Genomic DNA, 15,267 nt, shown 5'->3' on the forward strand with positions numbered 1-15,267 from the left:
ACAAATGGAATGGGTGATTTACACTATCCAGTAATAGAAATCTTTCATGGAACATAATCCACACCATTCTTGCTTCTTGGTTATAAAATTCCTATCTTTGTCAAGTAGGTGAGAGAATATGTGATTCACGAGATCTAAAGTAATGTGCAGATTGAAAACCATTTGCCAATAAAACTCGTGTGACAATGGGAAAGCATCCTAGTGGATAAATAAAGTGAGCCAATGATAGATTGTTCATTGTCTAATTAATAAAGCTTTAAAATTTGTGCTCATCAAGTTGGGACTTGATTTTTTATTAATTTATTAGTGAGCTTTTGGTCCCAAGAAAACTTGGCACTTATGTTTAGTGGTCTTTATTTTTAACTTTTTCCCTTGCCACTCATCTATCAACATCCTCATTTGAGGTCTGGCAATTTCATGGACAAATATTCTTTTAATCACCTGTGGCTGGCCTCACAGTATATGAAAAGTACTAAAAGAAGTTTTGACATGTCCACCTTGAGTTGGCTTGGAGACCCTTAAGGAATGGTCCTGTCCTGTCAGATGTTATGTTTATTTTAAGTATTTAAACTCACCTTGAGTTGTTGATCTTAAAATCATGTGGGTGATCTTATGTAGCGACTGTAGAATTTCTTGACATAAAAAATCTTATAGGCAGGACCTCACAAAATTGTGGGTATTCATTTCCAATTTTTCAATATGTTGCCTATGCTAGAGTGATTTCTTGTAAGACATCTTAAATATCATGCTTGCCAATTGTTTCCTCATTTTGAATTATCAGTTTGCTGCAGCTTTTTTTTTTCTAGGCAATAACGACTATACTAACTGCATCGGCAATAACGACTAGGTCGATGACAGGATGGGTGAATGACTATCTTTTCCCTAAGGAGAATCCTAGGTTTCTAACACAACTTATAAGGAAAAAGTTCTTAAAAGGAACACTATCACCACTAGCTTGCAATATCGACTCAATAGGAAGAAATACTGCAAAAAGCCATATGGTTTCAGAAACTGTTGGGGGATAAGCATTGCTCCTTGCAAATGTTCTCAAGGTCTCGTCAAAAGTTGAGCCTCCTAAGGAAATTGTAGAAATGCATTCTCAATTTTTCTTTAAAAAAAAAAAATTGCATTGGCAGGCAGTATCAAAAACCACATATATGAAAAGCACTTTGAGACTTGGTGCTCTAAGTGCTGCCAATTGATTTTTTTGAATATAGCATATGGGACAAAGAGAAAAACATTGAGATGGCAATGCCAGAAGATTCTATCCCCTAGAGATTAGGAAATTGCTAAATAAGAAGTATGATAAGGAGAATGTGTTCTGCTTTCTACTGTAGAATCCAACTGTCACAAATGGAACTTGCTCATGCATTAAAAACATTATTAGGATTGCAAACAGCCAAAAGTTTACATTAACTTGCGTGGTTCCTTCAAAAGAATGAACCAATAGACAAATAAATAAAATAGTTACAACATCATGTAAGTAAGTTGTTTACACTTTCTCACCATTTCAAAGTGGCAATATACAAAATGGTAATGGAAACCAGTTGTCTACACTTCCATTCCTGGAAATATACAAATGGTCCTATTGCTTAAACTTGAATCTGACCTGGACATGTATACTTTCATGTTTTACATGCAGTTAATTTAGTCCCTGCTGGGAAGCCCAAGTGCCGCCACAATGATAATATACAGACAAGCAAGGGAGTTTTTATTGTACAGTAAATAATAAAGCTGACATAAAAACCTTTAATGATTGACTGGATGAGGTGAGTGATAGCCATGAAGAACCTTCCAAGGGTCTAACTGTCCACTGCAATAGCTTGATGACACAGTTGAGAGTTCTTGATAGCCCTTCCACTCTTCAAAGGGTTTTAAGACAATTGGGGTTTCAATAGCTGCAGAGTCCACACATAACATGGTTTTGTAGTCTACATCCCCCAAATCAGGAAGAGCCTTGGCCTTTTTGTCCCAAGGATTCCAAACAACTGCAAAGCACAAAAGTTTATAGCTTTAAAGTGACTTCTGAGAAAAAAAAGATAAGGAAAGCATATAAATCACAAACTCTTGATTTTCAAGATCGTGCAAGGAAAGCATTTTTATATATTGAAGAATGATGAGATAGAACTCTAACATGGTATTTTAACATTAATTATAAAAACCTGCATCTGGCATGCTCTCTTTTCGTAGTACAAAGGTTCTTTTCTTCTCATGGTCAATGATAGCAATCTTTGATGGGGTTGTCAAATAAACTCTGTCAATCTACAGGGGAATAACGATTTATCCTTAGAGAGTTCACATGAGAGACTATAATTGGCAGGTTAAATTTAGTTTATGTACTTCAAATTCACACCCAGAGTGAAAGGCAAAGTGGAATAGAAAATTTTAGTACCTCGCCATCAAAGGTAACAGCATCTGCCTGCTCTGTGAACCTTTTTCTGCGCTCCAGATTATCTAAGTAATCAAGTGTCTCCAAGCCCTCAACGCGCACTTCACTGCAAATCAAACAGCATCATGCAACCCTCTGAAAAAGGATAACAATGAAGTATGCTTCCAAACTCGGCTATTAGTAGGGGACATGCAATTACTAGTGCACTATAAAACAAGTCATAGTTTCGACTGTAAAACTGAGCTTCTGCAAAAGTTCCTACAGGTTTGAATCTCTTGTAACAAACATCTGGCCATGATCATTGCATTCAAATCACACTGCAAACCCTCCTGCCCCTTCCCCCCCCCCACACACACACACAAAATAAATAAATAATGTATTCAAAACATATAGCTTCTACATTTACTAGACTCACCTGATATCTGATACAGATAAGTAGTTGCGCAGTGCAAACGTAAATGAGAAGGGCTTATTGTCTGTGTTTCTAACGCGGGGGATTAAGGTTAGCTTTCCCGCACTAAGAGAAATACGAAGCCTCAGCTCAAAGCTGCAGAAAAACCAACATTCAAATATTTAAATCAGTCCATAACATATGACAATGTCATATAATTTATCTACCCAAAATAAGTTGTCTCATAATTCAAGGGCATACCTACGTGGCCACATCTTTAGATCTTCTTCTGTGGATTTCAGTATCAGATCCACTGATGATTGATTGTTAGCGGGAGGCAAAGACGAAGTGTCACCATCAAATGACCACATTCTGTTCCTTGCAAACCCATGTTGCTCCAGTGAACCAAGATTTCCAAACTACAACAGGCAATAGCAGCTAAGAATGCCTAATTTCCAACAAGTAGAAAAAAGGTAAATAAGTTTCTGCTAGTTTCCTACTGACAGACCTGTGGAAAGCAGACAGGTATACCTCCCCTAATGGCTTTAGGTGGCTTCCATATAGCCTGCAGAATAGGGAAAGCCCCGATATAAATGTGGAAAAAAAAGACTGGTTCAAACGGTTGCTTCAGTAAAAGTAAACAACTCAAACAAGGGCAATTATATTTGATGCACAAGTGCATGATCTTTATGACAAGTCCAGTATTGTATTGAGCAAGAGTAAAGAAAAGCATGAATTGCGTCTGCAGCGGAGCTGATATTAATTGAATAAAGATGAGATAATATGAAAAATGAAAAAAAAAAAAAAAAAAAAAAACTTTTCTAAGTAGAAGTTTCTTTTTATGAAACACTTTGCTGCATGCTTACACAATGAGGATCATTGGCATTGCAGTTGTTTGTGCTCATGTTGACACAGTTGCCTTGTGCATATAAGTTTCTTTTAGTATCATTTTGTTGATTATTTAGTGAAAACAAAAGCTTGGTTAATCAAGTAGCCATGGTTTATGACCTTTAACCATTTTGCTAGTAAGCATTGGATTCTGAACTTCAGGAAATTACAATTTGGTTGATTTGTTTTTATTAAAAATGCAAGCTTTTTGAATCAATTAGCCATATTTTATGTCCCCTTTGCTAGTAAGCATTGGATTCTAAACAGCGGCAAATTGTGAAGAAAGAACTACTTGAGGCCATCTGGCCATGTATAAGATGAAATATAGAAGAGAAGGTGAACATCGGAAAAGCTAAGCTTTACCCCTAACAGATTATTCTAGAGGATTGTCCATTGAAAGCAATTTCATATTTGCAGAATGCAAAAAATTGCATTTGAGCATCAAATACAACCATGTTCAGTAATCCAACTAGGCATATCTAAAATCAAACATAGAAATAAATTTTCTTTACCTTGCTGCTCATAAAAAGCAGTTCTTCTTTTCGGTCATTCTTCCAAGAAACAACCTGTCCTCCATAAAGAAGCACCTGAAACCATCCTATGTCAAACCATTGATAACTAAAGCTGAGATCACCATATTATATTCATTTTATAAACATGGCTAAATTGTAAAGGATGGGACAAATTAAAAGAAAAAAAAAACTAAGTGCTTTATAGATGTTAAACAATATCAAGTAACTCTTAATTTTCTTGATCATTCAAGTGATTTAGATTGAACCATCAGTTCCACCTTTTGAATTCACAGAGTTCACCATGGTGAGGACTGACTCTATATAATAAACTACATAGGCATCTCCAAGTATATTTCTCCAAAAATGGCCTTGTTTCCCCTACTTCAAAAGAATTTGGAAGGGTTCTACTCATCACTGTAACAATATGCCTATAATTTAAGTGTAAATTACCATTTATTCTTCATTTATGCTTTAATTACTATTCATTCCACCACAAATTTTTTTTTTCCATACAATCAATCAATTTGAACAACAATATAATACACACAAATAACATAACCACTACTCATGATCCAATTATATCACTCAAAATTTTGCATCCCATATGTTATATCATTCATCATCTTCTAAGTTTCACAGCATTAAATCAATCAAACATACAGTAAAAAACCAACCTCTGCCGAGGACCCATTTGGCTCAGTCAGAATAGTCCGGGGCAACCCATTTGCATCATGAATTATATTGAGTGGCATCGGCCTTGGCTTCGGCCTTGGCTTCAACCTCGCCCTTATGCTACTCACAAATGGGTTCACTTTTCCTTTCCTCCGCTCCAGCTGCACACAAACCAAACCAACACAACCCCAACAACATAGCAAACATGTACTTCAGTACCACAAACATCCATGTATATATATGTACTAAACCAAAAGAGTCACATAAAAACATAATCTCTAAACACCCTTTTGTCAGAAAATAAGAACCATCAAGTTTGAGAACCAATTAAACAAAAAAAAAAAAAAAAAAAACCAACTATATTAACTAGAAACAAACACATAGTAATAAGATTACTACGTAAAAGAAGGAGATGGGATAGCTTACTTTTAATGCTATTATTATTATATTTTATAAAATGATTGTATATAATTATAAGATTGTGTATATGGGCTTCGAGTTTAAAGAAGAACCATTCAACAACTCTGAGTTTGTGACAAGTCCATGATACACATATATAGATTATATAAATATATATATTGGAGAGAGAGATAGAGACATGGGTTACAGATAGAAGGATACCAAAGGAAAAGAAATCCAACTATGATGAACTTTTAATTGTGTCATTGGATGCTCTGGTCGTTGTGTCCCTTTCAGTTAAAGATCTCAATCACCTATGGTTGTGTCCCCCTTGTTCACGTGGAACCTCATCAATTTTCCACGTCAGTTTTGTGAATTTGGGACCTTCTTGTGATGGGTCCTACTTGGTATATCTAATTATATTAGCAATCATTTTGATATGACAAATTTTAGCCGTGTGATTGATTCACTTTGGTATTTTGCTTTGGTAATTTGCTTGTAGTGCATGTAATTAGTGAGTGCAGGTAATCAAAACTCCCAAGTTGACGCATATCTCATCCCATGCTACAAAGGTAGTGCATTTTTGAAAGGACACAACAAATCAACGGTTCTCATCAATTGAACTCAAAATAAAAAAGTATTTTTTTTTTTTTTTTTTTTGTTTTGTTTTCCATTATGCAGAGAAATTCTGGTCTAATGACGTATAGAGTTAGACCTACACATGGAATCTTTTGACACGGGTCTAATCCATTGTTTTTGTTTAAATTAACTTTAGTTTTTCTTACAATAAAGTAGCCAGAGGAAGATTTTAACCTCCTTCTTCCTTTTCAACTGATTAGCATTTTTCATCATAAACTATTGTGTAATTTATCGCAATGTCATCCTAACCCACAAGAAATCTTTATCATCATCTATTAGTAATAACTAATATGTACTTTCCTCCTTGATGAGGTTGATACCTTTCCAAAGAACACTATTGTATTGCCCTTAACCTTCCTGTTTCTAGACAAAAAGTCCTCACTAATGTGATTTGGAGATCTCCTCAGCAACATTGGCATGAATTAAATACTATGGATCAGCTCGTGGATGCCTTGGTTTTGTAGGTGGATGTGGTCTCATTAGGAACCACCAAGGAAGATGGGTGAAACTTGAAAGGCTTCACTAGAGCTATAGGCTAGTCAAATAGCTTAGAAGCTGAGCTTTGCGGGCCGTGAGGGATGGCTTTACTTTATGTATTCTCCTTCAAATTCAAGCAATTGAATTTGAAATTGATGCTAATTTTGTTATTGTCTTTCTCACCGATTATGAGGCCTCATATGCACCAATTGTTGATGATTACAAAAACTTGATGAACCGAATCCCCCTTGGAAGTTTAACCACTATTATAGGGAAGCAAACTCTTGCACTGATGCCTTTGCGAAGATGGCAATTCACCTGCAACAAGACTTTGTTATTTTGGACACTCCGCCTGTGCAGTTGTTTCCCCATTTGTTATATGGCAGTATAGTTTTTTCCCTATTACCCAAAAAAAAAAAACTAATAAAGGAATAAGTGCCTTGTTCCATGTCATTAGGAGTTCCATCAAATATAACAGAAAGTTCAAATTTCTATTAGACAAGCTTTCGAGGGGAATTTACTTTTGGAGAAAAGGGCTTATTAACAATGGACAAGGGCAATAATGCTCCATTTTGAAGTTTATGCTGACATTGTTTAGTTTTGAAGTTTAGGAGAAGATTGTAATTGCACCATAATTACAAGATATAGTGCAATTAAAAAAGGAAAAAAGAGAGACAAAAACCACTTGTTATTACAAGACCGTGAATTGATTGGCCTAATTGGAAGGTCAAGATCTTATGTAGTTTCCTGTTATTATGGTACGTGGATTGTGTGCAAGACGTACAGTTCATATATAGTTTGTATATTTGCCATGAAACTACTAGACTGTATATACAAATACAACAAGAAGTTCAGGTAGGTAGTGACTAGTAAAGCTTATGTAGGCTTATTATAAGTCGCTTTTGCTGGACGCTGGTTAGAGTAAGCATCAAGGAAAAACGACATAACGTGATTCTCTAGTGTTCCACTTTCGGTTCTGTAACCTTATATGGAAAATGGAGAAACAGAAAATGACGTTGTATATAGTAGAGTAATAATAGGCAATCAGCTATTATCATGATAAGAGAAAAGGTGGTGAGTGGTGACTGCTAAAATTTCAATGACCATGACTAAGTGCTCTTGTAATCAAGCACCTAACTTATTTACTTTCGGTCTGTTTACGTCTGTATGCTCTGTATTAAGTAAACAAATCGCCAAATCAACTCAATTGCATGACTAAAAATGAGCTCTTTCTTTTGTTTGGTTGTATATGACCCAACCTGTAAAATATCTTTTTTGTCAAATAAAAGATTAGGAGTTAAATTCTTATCTACACGAAAAATTAATGTGTCCTGGTATAATGATAAATGATAATTATTATAAAATAAACACAATAAATTTGAAATACTATAGTATTTATCAGTAGTGAAGTCAGGTTGGGGCCATGGTCACCTCAAATTTTAGGACTAGTCTTCTTGAATTAGTCTAATAAAAATAAGAGAAAGGACTATTGCACACAGTGTGTTAATATACTAAAAATGTGACTTAAAATTACGTTTTTAGTGTATTTAGGTAGTGTGTATTTTTAATGTGTAGTAAAAACTAATATAAGTAAAGCCCAACAAAATTAAATTAGTACAAAAAACTAAAATAATAATAAAAAAAAGTTCGGTACCAAAAAACCCAAAAAATAAATCCCCATTTCCCGTTCCTCAGCCCATACCTCTCCACATATTAGCAAACAAACCCAACAACCAACACCCCCCCCCCCCCCAAAAACAAAAAAAAAGGTATCTTTATTTCTCTCTCTTTCTTGCTATCTCTCAGTTTTGTGTTGTTTTGTACTGTTATTGTTTTTTATAATAAAAGCTATTAGGCGAATGTGTGGTTAAAAAGCAAGTTACTTTTTTTAGTGCTGTTCAACACTTCAGGTGAATGGATATTTATGTAATTGTATATGACTTTAATTATATAATATGTAATATATTATATATAATATTAATAATAGTGTGGTTGAGTTTATTTAATAATAATAATATATAATATAAGATACAGGACGACTTGATGCATTCAGGACCTCAAGGGCCTAAAGCTCAAAATAAATTGAGGCCTTTTATATATTTTAAAAATGAGTTTTATTTATTTTTTAATATTGCTTAAACTCTATTATCTTGTTTTAGATGTAAAATTACTACTTAGATTTTTTTTTTTTTTTTTGAGAAAGTCTATAGACACAACAAATTTGACAAAACTTTTTACACCTGTCGATGTGGCAGATTAATAGTGGTAATTAAAAAAGTGATGTTAGTGGTGGATTTAGATGAGAACTAGTAAAAGTTTGCCAACTCAATTGTTATGAAAAATGTTGTGAAATTTTTTGTGTATTGCTATTTTTTTTAGAAGTGTTACTATTATATTCACAACAAATTCTAGATGTTAAATTGTTACTATTTCTAATTTGAATCCACCATTGAAATTACTTTTTTAACCCCCAATAATAACTAGTAACAACTTGCCACTTAAAATTTATTGTGAAAGTATTGAAAAAAACGTTGTGAACGTAAAATTTCCCTTTTGATAAAAAATATTATTTTATTTATTGGCTAATATTTGGGCTTAATTAATACTATTAAAATAAAAGAAATAGATTTATTGGTTAAAATTAGAGGGCTTTTTATTTTTATTTTTATTTGGGGCCTTAGGCGACTGCCTCTCTTGCTTGTGCAGTAGAGCCAGTTGTAATAAGATATAATAGATAGTGTTATAAATTGTAATATATGTATTGAATATTTAAGTTATAAAATGTGGATAATTTATGGGAATAAAATCCATAATTGATGAATATTTTAAGAGAAAAAAATATTTAAAACTTAGAAGCTACTACCCAATGTGATCCTAAATTATGGGTGCGTTTGGATACCGCTTATTTTACTGAAAATTAAAAACTAAAAACTGAAAACAATAAAAAAATAATAAAAAAGTTACTGTTTATGCGTGAGTTACTGTTCGTATATCTTGATGCACTGTTCATGGACATGAACAGTGCACCAGGCGCTGGTCCCAAAAAAAAAAGGGTGAAACGCAAAACGTCCAAACGTGGACGTGATCCAAACGCTCACTATGACTACCAATTAACGTGATGAAATCCGTTGAGTTTATCTCAAAACTAGGCCATATAAATACAGAATTCAAGATTATTAAATAAGTTTTTGAGTGATGGTTTAACTATGTAATTAAAGAGATGGTTAAAAAATTTGATTTTGATTCAATTATAAATTATTTTAGTACAATGAAAGAGCGTAAGATTCATTATCAAAGGGTCCATTTGGCAACGGGAATGAATACCTTAAATTTGTGATAGGGGCGAAAAATGAAAATGGTGTGAAAATGACTGTTGTTTGGTGGTTTCAAACATTGTTTCCTGAAATTTAACTTAGTTGCCCTTTTCCTTTCGCAATCAGAAGTGAGAACTCATACAATCAGACTCCACTTTGTGAAAAAGTAGACCCACTCTAACCTATGAAAATTGGTGTTTTTATTTTTTTATTTGTTTATGTTTTAAAAAAACTTAATTCTGAATATTGAAATAGTATCTGAAGGGTCCACTTATCCAAAAGGATATTAATATTAAAGGGAAAAAAGAAAAAAGGAATCTTTTTTTTTGAGGAGAGAAAAAAGGAATCTGTAGGGTCCAGATTATATTCACTAATACACCTGGTATTATGACATTTGTTGGGGGCCATTAATTTTTTCTTTATATGAGCCATATGCTCCATATCTTCTTCTTCTTCTTCTTCTTCTTCTTCTTCCTTCCTCTCTTTCTTTTTTTTTTTTTTTTTTTTTGAGAATCATATGCTCCATATCTCATCTATTTACTTATGAGTCACATTTAAATTGTATAATATTAGTCAAAAGTTAATATATTTTCATACATAAAATATTTGGGCCTAAGAGTGAGGGAGAGATGAATTCAAACCATAAGGTTAACAGTATGTTAGTTTATGTATTTTTAACTATATATATATATATATATATAATATTTGAAGGTTGGGTTGGATGACTTTATTTTGTTTGGATTTTTTTTCTGGAAAATTTGTTGAAATATAGGATGTAGATGTTCGGATTTTTTTTTTTTTTTTTTGGTGTTGGATAAAGCATAAAACGAACTTTCATTTACTCAGCAAAAGGGGCAACACTGTTTGCACTCAGAAATTTTATGGGAGGCCTTTTTTTACCCCCCCACCCCCCAATTTGTTTTGGTCAAATGATAGAAGAACTTCAAATTCCACTTATTCCATTCGTTGTATCTCAATCCCATTTAAAAAGAACAAGCACCAGAATTTAAATGTAAAAACATGTCAACCATATCAATAAACAAGACTCCAGCTTGAGTTGAGAAAGATTAAAGAGATAGGATAGTGCCTGCAAATTGCTATGACATGCTCATAACATCCTGAAATGGGCACCACTTATGTTCTAAATAATTCTCAATTTGATGGCTGCGATCTCTTCAAAGTTTCAAACAATAAAACAAAGAGTGTCCCTCAATGGCCTTTGAGGTTGCCAAAAACATTAATGACACCAAAGAGAAAAAGAGGACATTACTACAAATTGTGAGTGTGTGTGAGAGAGAGAGAGAGAGAGAGAGAGAGAGACAGGTCTCTGAGAAACAAAGGCAAATTCCTACATTTGAAAATAATCAAAACTTGAATGATTGATGAGAGTCACAAATTTTGCCATCATATTCCTAATCTGATTTGCATTAAATTTCATTTTTTTTAAAGTTCCTAGTATTCATGATCATAGTGATTTCTTATTTCACTAGGTATATGCTCAAAGCTGCGTCTCTGACAAGTCTCAATGATTGGGAGTTTTGCGAGCACAAAACCCGAATGCAGATCTTATGGAAGTACGTAGGGGGGGGAATGTGGAACACTTCTCCGATTACCTCTGAGAAAACACTTCAGTTCAGCTGCTATTAGCATGAAACCATCCTTGAGATAATGGTTTCCGTTTAAATATGATTTATCTCCCTCCAATCAACTGGCGGACGAGATCAGCGGGAACAGGCTGGCTTATTGAGATCAATAAAGGAGCACATAAAGAAAGAGCTTTTTCTGCCTTCCAAATATTCTTCAGAAAGTAGACTCCATTTGCAAAAGTATGCTTCAGCAATGGAACTTCGATATTGATCTCATCTGAAGGACAGACAATAAGCTAATCAAATCTTTAGCTAGAAAAAATAAAATAGTAGAAAAGAGCTAAAACCTTAGATTCAACTAAATTTGCAGCACTGAGTGCTCAAATGATCTGGAGGCTGCCACAGGTTCATGTAGGCAAAGCAATTAAAACAGACTTTGCAAAGACGAACTTGGCCATTCCAAGATTACAGGTTTCCAAGGTCCATGGAATGGCACAAATATGAAGATTTTGTTAGATGCTAGAACCAGAGCTAATAGAGCAACTTAAAAATAATTTCATTTGCAACCACCTGGGCATGATGTCCAAGTCTATTCCACTGTCCATTGCAGTAAGATTAGGAGATATCCAGTAAGAGCCAATTGTCAAGGGAGATAAAAGTCCTTCCATGGTTCTGACTTTGAATGCTGAGAACCATCCAACAGATACCTAGGAACATACCCAGCTCCTTAGCATCCAAATCCAAGAATCAGATAATTCTGAAAGTAATGAAGCTCAATTCGTATATTTCCTACCAGTGTGAGATATTTTCAAGCTAATCTGACAAATAGCCATATATCTGATTATTAACTTAAGTCCTTAAACACTAGATGGATTCAGCTCCCTGAGTAAAATTGAGATGTCATACATTGATTCATCAACACTATAAATCTTCCTTCATTTCATGTAACAGAAATTCTATAATAGGAACGTAGCCTTCCTCTCTTATTTTCAACTCCAAATTTCTTAGAAAACCATAAATCTGCTCAGAGGCTGGGTAGAAACTGTCATCAGCTACAAAACTATTGACCTCATTCCTTATCTCAACTACACTGAGCCAAAAGTCTTCTTCAACCCCTTCTCATTTATTTGAGGCCTAAGTTTAGCCACATTGTCCCATTTCTTCTCCACGGCATAAATATGTGATAGCAGTACATAATACCCCATGTGATTGGGATCTAACTGGAAAAAGATTCTTTGCAGCAATCTCTCCCATCTCCATATTATTATGGATTCTACAAGCACCTAGTAGAGCTCCCCAAACAGGGGGCTCAGCTGGATTTGACATTTGGTTAATAATGTCGATGGCCTAATCAAGCTATCCTGTCCTGCCAAATCCCATAATGTTCCAACTCAGGCCTTGGTATTCATGTGACATCATATTAAATATCTTTATCCCTTCTTCAACCAAACCTGCATGGCTACAAGCAGAAAGGATTGAGAGAAATGTTACATTATTTGGTATAACTATTGCAATCTTAACCATCTGATCAAATATTTAAAAGAAAAAAAAATTTCCCCTTGCCCATGAATTCCATACCCTGCAATCATTGCACTCCAAATAACATCTTTGTGTACGATCCCTTCAAATACTTTTGTAGCATTATCTATGCTACAACATTTTGAATACAACTCTATGAGTGGAGCACCAACAAAAATGTTGTTGTTGAAGCTGCTTATAATTATATATCCATGAAGGCAAACATCTTGTTGAAGAATCCCTGATTCTGAACAAGCTGCAAGAATCTTCACCATAGCAACAGCATCAGGTTGCATTTCATTTGATAGCATGTTACGAAAGACTTCCATTGACTTATGTGCCATCCCATTTTGTGTATTCCCACGTAACAAAGCAGCCCACGATACGACATCTTTCCTGGGCATTCTTTCAAAGAGATCAATTGCTTTGTCAGGCAAGAAGCACTTCATATGCATATCAATTAAAGCAGTGGCAACTGAGACATCTAACTTGAAACCTTTCCAAACAGCAAATACATGGATCATCTTACACTCTTCTAGACTACAAGCAACTGCACACACTTGTAATGCACTAACCACAGTAACTGAATTTGGCTCAACTCCCCCATCAATCATCTCATTGAATCGATCTAAGGCCTCAACAGCAGCCTCATTATGAGTATAACAAGCAACCATTGAGCTTCATGATATAACATCTTTTTCTGGCATCCTCCTATACAATTTAGCTGCAATTTCAACAGGTCCTGTCTTTGCATATAGATTCAACAATGAGTTCACCAAAGATAAGTCAATTAAACCCCCTTCTAATCACAAAACCATGTACACAGCTTCCAAGCTTACAATTAAGCAATTGTGCACAAGCAGAAACAACACCGACAAGCATCACCAGATCAGGATTAAAGCGCTCCGCCATCTCCAATGGAGAGAAAAATGCAATGGCTTCTTCAGGACAACCATTCTGCTCATGCCCAGCCATTAAAGTCCACATAATGACACATCCGGTCCAGAAAATTCCTTAGACACTCTTAAAGCTTCACCCATTTGTCCACACTTCAAATAAAACTCAATCAACACAGAACCCACAAACATGTTCATTCCAATCCTATGTTAATTCTTCACAAACCCATGAATCACCTTGCCATGCTCTAGCGCCGGCAACCTGGTGCAAGCCTTAAGAGCAATGGGTGTTGTAGAATGATCAGGTTTGTCCTCAGTGGAAATTCCACAAGATACAATGCGAAAGTCTCTTCCCATTGTTTCTCTTTCAAATAGCTCCCAAGTATAGCGTTCCAGAGATAAACAGTTCTGTGAGGCGTTTCGTCGAACAGTTGGCGCGCATGCTGAAGAGAAGTATATTTAGCAAAATGAGAGATGAGTTTGGTGGCAAAAAAACTGTCGTGTGAAAAAGGCAAAGCTTTGAGGGTCTGAGAGTGCAATTGTGCCACTGAGTTCAGTGTAATCACATGTTTGAAACAGCTTCACAAGTATAAACAAAAATAACAGAAATAAATTACAATGACAAAACTTAACGAAATGGTTTCAGGAAAAAGCAACGAATCACTTCTCTCTCTCTCTCTCTCTCTCTCTCTCTCTAAGGATTAGCTCCTCTTTTCATTTAGGCAAAACTCCAAAACTGTTCCTCTAACTTTCAGCATTTGTCATTTCAGTCCTTTAATTTTCAATTTTTTTATTTCAGTCCTGTACCAATTTTTGTCAATATAGTACTCTTATTTTATTAGACATCTGTTAATTTATGCCGTTAAGTATTTTTTTTTTCTTTTCTTTTTTTGATTTTCGTAATTAACTAAAAGAAAATAAAATCTGTTTTTTTAAATTAAAAAAAAAAAAAAAAACGTTGGAAGGGGAACGAGGAACGTGCGTTCCGGCACTAGTTTCACTGAAGAAGGTGTTGAAGGCATCGTATCCTCCGCCGACAGTCTTATCACTCGGCATCTGGCCATCAAGTTGAAATAGAAAGAAAAAAAATGCGAAAATATTCTTGAGCGGGCCTGAAGCTAAATGCGAAAATATCAGGCTAAAGAAGTGTAATACTATGAAAAAGTTGACTAGAAACCATGTAACACAAGCTCCAATGTCCATGGGACAAGAAAACCATACCCAGAGACAGATATGACTAAACAATCCAGTTGTCAAACTCATATATAAGAAGTTAAAGGAAAACCCAAGGATATAATCAGTAGAGGAAAAGATAGGCGTATTTAGGACTATTTCACCATATAGTCACCTATCTTACCATGGGCGCTAAGCAAATCCACATCAGTAAAGTTCCCAAGAATTACCTCTACCATGTGGGCAGTGGCTACACGCAACTCAGAACCATCTTTTGAGTTGAGAATCGGCTTGAATGCCATGCTTGAGGCAGTAAAGTTCCTAGGAATCATTGCCGACCTGAATTCCGGCCTGACCGATGTGGATCGAAACGCACTCTCTCATTTCAGGGAAGGGAGGACGACGTCGTTCCC

The 15,267-nt window shown here is 35.0% G+C and overlaps 1 protein-coding gene and 1 pseudogene across 1 annotated transcript; both read right to left on the reverse strand.

Moving 5' to 3' along the window:
- Positions 1–1,367: 1,367 nt before the first annotated feature.
- LOC126714779 (putative glucose-6-phosphate 1-epimerase) lies at positions 1,368–5,013 on the reverse strand. Its single transcript, XM_050415082.1, has 8 exons — positions 4,855–5,013; positions 4,181–4,255; positions 3,289–3,345; positions 3,042–3,199; positions 2,805–2,936; positions 2,393–2,495; positions 2,163–2,262; positions 1,368–1,988 (listed from the first exon to the last, which is right to left on the reverse strand). Exons 1-8 carry the CDS (start codon positions 4,930–4,932, stop codon positions 1,750–1,752), a joined length of 942 nt encoding a protein of 313 aa, XP_050271039.1. The 5' UTR covers positions 4,933–5,013; the 3' UTR covers positions 1,368–1,749.
- Positions 5,014–10,686: 5,673 nt separating this feature from the next.
- On the reverse strand, positions 10,687–14,262 carry LOC126714780 (putative pentatricopeptide repeat-containing protein At3g01580; annotated as a pseudogene).
- Between the last annotated feature and the right edge of the window lie 1,005 nt (positions 14,263–15,267).

This window comes from Quercus robur, chromosome 2 (genome assembly GCF_932294415.1).
Source record: "Quercus robur chromosome 2, dhQueRobu3.1, whole genome shotgun sequence".
Taxonomy (NCBI): Eukaryota; Viridiplantae; Streptophyta; class Magnoliopsida; order Fagales; family Fagaceae; genus Quercus; species Quercus robur.